The sequence below is a fragment of the Phragmites australis genome, chromosome 4, assembly GCF_958298935.1.
Source record: "Phragmites australis chromosome 4, lpPhrAust1.1, whole genome shotgun sequence".
NCBI classification, from domain to species: domain Eukaryota; kingdom Viridiplantae; phylum Streptophyta; class Magnoliopsida; order Poales; family Poaceae; genus Phragmites; species Phragmites australis.
In genome coordinates, this window is record NC_084924.1 from 36,139,361 (window position 1) to 36,145,427 (window position 6,067).

The window sequence follows — 6,067 nt, forward strand, 5'->3', positions numbered from 1 at the left end:
AGATCTGTAGGGGGGGGGGGAGAGTAAAATGGATGACAATTTCAAATATATGTAACTGAGTTTGAAATTAAATGTATGATGATTGAATGAATGTATTTGAATTGTAAATGGAATGTGTGATAATTCGAATAAAGGTATTCGAATTAGAATTGGATCGTTTGATGATTTGATTTGAGAGTATTCAAATTTGAAATTGGTTTTCAAATTAAATAACTTGAAATGGAATTGATTGGGTGGCGATTCATATAGGATTTGATTGATTTAGAACAATGATTTGAATTAGAGATTGAATGACTTTTGAACGTGAATTCGAATTGAATTGAAATTGCAAAACAATTAAATTGGAAGTATTCAAATATAACTCGAATGATTTGAATTGCATTCGGATGCGAATTTGACGATGATTTGAATGAGACTGGCTTTGAGATATTTGGGATTAAATTCAATAGAAGTATTTGAATTTAAGGTTTTGATTTGAGATTGATTCAAAAAGAATATTTGAGTTGGATTGGAAGATCGATTTTCATGGATTGATTTTGATTAGGAAGATTTGAATTTGAGAGACAGTCAAATTCGAATCGCCACACAAAAACCATAAAAACAATAAACCAGAATGCATATGCTCAATTTATTGCAACGATTAATTTAAAAATTAACCTAGCGATCTTTTGAATACTTAACCAAAATAATATATTTGAATATATACATACAAGTACATATACATCAAATATATATTTCCTTGATTTTATATTAGTTTAATAATTAGAAATTTTTAATTTGAAGTGATTTTTTCTATTTTCTAATAGTGCTAAAACTCATGGTGTTACACTTGCCTAGGATCTCAGTGCAAACGCAGCCAACTCCTAGCTAGGAGGGCCTGGACGTTCCACTGGATGGCCCAACACCCTAGCCAATTGTCGGACTACATCCCATGATCACCCGTGCATGTCATAGTGTAGTCAAACCTGTGCACCAGGTCAATCTGTCGACGACACACTCCTCGGCCTCTCCGATACCCACCAACTATCAGAGTGGCCTTGCAGACTCCAACTAGCATTAGAACATGACAGATGAGTATAATGCCCTGACTGCCAATGGCACCTGGACCCTTGTCCCGCGACCGCACATGGCCAATGCTGTCTCTAGGAAGTGGATCTTCAAACACAAGTTTCATGCTGATGGATCCCTTGCTCATTACAAGGTGCGGTGGGTGGTTCGCTATCAAGTGTGGATTTTATGATACCTTCAGCCCCACTGTGAAGCCATCAACCATAAGAGTCATTCTCATTCTCACCGCCTCCCACACATGGCCGATTTATCAGCTAGATGTCAAGAACACATTCCTCCTTGGCATTCTTGATGAAATAGTGTATTGTCGGCAACCTCTAGGCTTTTTGTAGATCCGTCTAGCATGGAGCATGTCTGTTGACTCCACAAATCCCTGTACGGTCTAAAGCAGGTTCCTCATGCATGGTACTAGCGATTCACCTCACACATCTGCACTATGGGATTCCACGCCTTGTCTTGTGATACATCTCTATTCGTGTTCAAGGATGGCCCAAATCTCGCCTTCCTTCTAGTCTACGTCGACAACATCATCCTCACGGCATCTACTACACAGCTTTTGGAGCGCATCATCTGTCACCTCCACTCCGAGTTTGCCATGACAGATCTCGATGCGCTCCACCACTTCCATGGCATCTTCGTCACTCGGACCACTCATGGGATGTTCTTGTCTTAGTGTCAATATGCTATCGACCTGCTTCAGCACACTGGCATGGCCAAGTGTCACTCAATAGCAACACCTATTGACGCTCATGCCAAGCTATCGGCCTTGATGGTCCTCCTGTCGCCAATCCAACGGAGTACCAAAGCCTCACTGGGTGCTCTCTAGGATCTGACCCTCAAACGACCTGATCTGGCATACGCCATCCAACATGTGTGTCTCTTCATGCATGATCCATGCAAGCCTCACCTCGTCTTGATCAAGTGGATTATCCACTATGCCAAAGGCACCTTGGATCATGTGCTCTCCATTGGCTCCTCCCTAGCTTCGACAGTGAATGGGAGATGAAGATCCTTAGTATGAACAAGATCCTGAAGAAGTAGAAATATATGACGGTGAGGACATGGATAATGCTACTGCTGAAGAACAGGTAAACTATTCTTTTTCTGCACACCATTTTTGTAAGATAATAGATATTCATGAAGATGAACTGTCTGATATGCTATTTATAGCTTGTGTTTTTGTGAAATTATTTATGTTCTGTTCTGCAGAATGAGTGTAATTCGAACAAAACAGAGGTCAACCAAGAAATTTTAAACAATGCAAAGGCCATACAGGAAGTAAAAGCAGAACATAACAGAAACAAGGAAACTGGGAAGGAGCTTAGATTAGAAAACATTGCTAGCTTCGATGAAAAACCTTCTTCAGGGGTGGATAAACAGTCTACATCCGAGAAAGGAGTGATCGAAGTTGGAGAAAAGGCTGTCAGTAAGGAGGGAATAACAACTGTATCACAGACAGGAAATTCGGCAAAGGATGAAGTGGTTGATAAGGACCTGTTGCAGGTAATTTTCTTTGTTGCATGATAGAGAATAAGAGTTACCACGGCAAATTATAACATTGCTAACCTGTGTTTTTTTTCCTATCTTCTTAGCATTTCGGTACTTTGACCAAAACAGAGTGGGGTATACCAAGGTAGCATACAAACGATAGCATTTTTTCTATAAGAAATTCCTCTATTATTAGTGCACACAGTTGTATTATCTTTATTTTACAACTGCAGGTGAAAGATTTAAGGTGCATTGTTCACAACTCGGGGAAGTTTTTGTCAAACAGGAATGTTAAGGACAGATGCTTGAATCTTTTATTTGGCTTCCGTCGACATGATTCATTGGATTCTCTAGGAACTTTCTTCTTCTTATCCTTTTCCATACTGTACTATTATATTTTGTGTGATGAAGGTTAATTCTTTGTTGGCTCAGCATAACTACGGGTCAGTTTTGGTCTGTCTTCCAACAGAGGTAAACATGTTTAAGGTTTATATTCAGTGTCCAGATGGTCAAGATGGCACTTGATTGTTTAGTATAGTTACTGACTGAACTATGATCTGAATTTTTTTCTGGGGTCAGTCTACACTTTATACCATATTCACCGTTCAACTTTTAAACGCAGTTGTAATAGTTGTTGTTTATTAGAGGGAGGAGAGTAGGGGGATAGCTACCATAGAGGTTACCGACGGCTATGGTGGGCAGCGGTTAGGATTTGGACAAAAAAGGTGGCGGCATGAAAGAGAGAAGACGAGAGTCGGCCAGATGCCAGACGCTAGACAACAAGAAGAAAGTTTCTCATTTAATTCTTATTTATCTTTTTATTGATGATTTATTTCTTTTTATATAGAGAAACTAACTTAGTCTCTAAGTAATCTATTATAATTTAGAAGATTCTAAAAAAACTCTAATTTGCTTAACGGGCAAAAAAAAAATGTGAATCCTGCTGCTGCTACACTACGTACGGCACTGTTCACGCTGGTGAACAGTACCCATGCGTGAGCTGTTGGGCCGACCAATCTTACAGGGCTATGGGTTGGATCTTGACCATAATAATAGCTGTCTGTTTTCCCTCTTGAGAAACATTTTTGATATTGCCAGTTTTAATGGCGTGTTGATATGACCAAGTTTTTATGCCTTTCATTAGTTTTAACTCTGGCATGGTTGTTCTCTGCAAGACTTGGTCCAAACCGGGCTTGCTGAGAGCAATTCCACAAGAGGCAATCGTGTCACCTATACAAAACTCGTGAAGATAGTTGACCTCTGATGTTCCAGTTTATAGTCAGGAAGTCTGCTTGATCGTCACTCCATGAAGTGAAGATACAGCTCGTCCGTCTGACATTCTTGTTGAATAAATGATTCTCTTCTCTTATGGGATGGTCTGAACATAAATCTGGTGCTGATACATGCACCCGAATAGTATTTGACAATTGCTGCTGGTCACTATTTTCACTTCTTGAGCTCAACCGTAAATTTACTATGTTGCGATTTAAACATTGCAGACCAGCCTGCACTGTGCGTAGCTCGGTGCGATAGGGTACATAATATACTCCCTTGGGGAGAGAAAAAAACATGCCCTGCACGACAGGAGCAAGGTACGTTTTAAGTCATCATTGACGCGTAAAGTCAGTACAATACACTATCTTCAGGGACCAATGAACAGCAGCCAGGCGCCGGCGAGAAATGCGAGCAACCTCAGAGGAGCGGCAACTTTGGTGCCATCGTTGCTGTCGTAGTCGCCGTAGATGTCCGGGTAGTCGCCCATATGTGGCTCCAAATCGTTGAAATCCCCTGCACGCCGACGACGAGCTCATGCAGTCAGTATCTGCGCTGTGCTGGTCGAACAACACATGCTGAAACTAGCTAGATCGAGTGCTAGGAGACAGACGAACTCGCGGACCTCTTCTGACGGTGTGGCTACAGCCCCTCCTGAGGGCGTAGCGCACGTCCTCGACGGAGGCGCCGTTGTAGAAGGCGAAGCCGTCCAGCGCGCTGGCCACGCAGTTGAGCACGTCCTCCGTCTCCACCACGCACGCCCCGCCGCAGTAGTAGTCCACCACCCCAATCGGCACGGCGATGATCCCCGACGGGTTCAGCCTGTACGCGCCCTCGCAGCAGCTGTACACCTGCGAGGCGCGGCAGCGGACGAACGGAACAGACGTAACGAACGGTGCACGTACACACGCATGCAAATTGATGATGCCAAGAGACACGCCTTGACGACGCAGCGTCGCACGTTACTCACCTGGCCGTCCTCGAAGCATTCCAGCGACCTCGCGGGCAAGTTCGGCACAGGATCCGTCCGGACGACATCTGTCATGTAGAAAATTCGCAAATTTCGCATGAACATTGGAGCATTACCATCGCCATGTTGAAGTAACGACGTGTATTTGTGCTCTTTGCTGTGCTAACGGGCTGATGAGGATGCACCTGGTTCACAGAAGGTCGCGCAGAGGCAAAGCACGGCCGCGAAACGGCTGCACCAGCGGCGAGCAGAGAGGCCGCCCATCGCCCATCGGAGGACTGGTGGTCATCGAACGAGCTCTCTTTAACGAAAGAGAAGATGAGACGACGGGCAAGTTCAGAGTTCATACCTACCTGCACCTGCCGGTTCTTTTCCACTCACTCATTCGCTTCTTTTCCCTGCGGTTTGCATGCTTCTGGATGGAGAGCCCGAAAGTTACGAAGAGATGCACGATTTGGAACTTGAATGGAATCGGACCAGGTGGGAACGGCTGCTTGGCTAGCTACAGTAGCTACTTTGTGTAAATGCAACGTAGTGATAAAGTTGCTCTTTTGCTGCGGTTGGCCCAGACTTAAAGTTCCTGTGCGCCGTTTGGTGCGAAGAAAACGGGAGGGACGCTTCTGCCGTGTTTGACAGGACTTTGACGTGCCGTGACATGCTCTCGTTTTCGCCGGATTTGGCGATACTATCATCTAGCATTTTGGTTGGATTCGTGGTCCGTGGGGTTGTACAAACTGACAGCATTTTGTCTAGTTCTTTGCCATACCGGATATATATATATATATATATATATATATATATATATATATATATATATATATATATATATATGAGAAACTAAATTAAAATATATTTTAATTTATATGTGATGAGCGATTGATAATTTTGTTTGATGATTTTAGGATTGCATGAATATGTTTATGTATTACAATTATAATCACGACCAACTAAAGTTGCAAAGAAAGCAAAGTTGAAATTTTTGTCTCTGAGCCTAAAATTTTTTTGCCTTATCGGATGATCCGGTGTTAAAAAAGTAAACTCGCCAGATGATCCAGCGTTCAAAAGGTTTCACGCTGGAGTATTTCAATGCAGAAGCAAGATTTAAAGTGTACATCGGATGATTTGGTAATGGGAAGCTGGGCACGCCAGACTAATTTTTTTAAAGAGGTTGCAAAACGTGTCTGGCAAGGATGTACACATCGGATGGTTCGACGATAGAGGATGTGAACGCTGGATGCCTCACTGGAGCATTTGTTCCAGGAAGATTGC

The 6,067-nt window shown here is 42.9% G+C and overlaps 1 protein-coding gene across 2 annotated transcripts; it reads right to left on the minus strand.

Moving 5' to 3' along the window:
• Window positions 1-3,999: 3,999 nt before the first annotated feature.
• Window positions 4,000-5,389, minus strand: LOC133914356 (uncharacterized). Of its 2 annotated transcripts, none has more exons than XM_062357473.1 (5): window positions 5,152-5,389; window positions 4,984-5,076; window positions 4,799-4,866; window positions 4,454-4,679; window positions 4,000-4,344 (listed from the first exon to the last, which is right to left on the minus strand). In XM_062357473.1, the coding sequence occupies exons 2-5, from the start codon at window positions 5,060-5,062 to the stop codon at window positions 4,199-4,201; spliced, it is 519 nt and encodes a 172-aa protein (XP_062213457.1). In that variant the 5' UTR covers window positions 5,063-5,076; window positions 5,152-5,389; the 3' UTR covers window positions 4,000-4,198. The 2 variants fall into 2 exon arrangements, with proteins under 2 accessions (XP_062213457.1, XP_062213458.1); XM_062357474.1 differs by having other exon boundaries at window positions 5,148-5,389.
• Window positions 5,390-6,067: the final 678 nt, after the last annotated feature.

Bases quoted from the DNA above. Each gene is read 5' to 3' on its own strand.
- LOC133914356 (XM_062357473.1), bottom strand. From the start codon at position 5,062: ATGGGCGGCCTCTCTGCTCGCCGCTGGTGCAGCCGTTTCGCGGCCGTG. The intron at 4,680-4,798 runs GTGAGTAACGTG...CGCGCCTCGCAG, and splicing joins AATGCTTCGAGGACGGCCAG to GTGTACAGCTGCTGCGAGGG. The intron at 4,345-4,453 runs GTCCGCGAGTTC...GTCGGCGTGCAG, and splicing joins TAGCCACACCGTCAGAAGAG to GGGATTTCAACGATTTGGAG.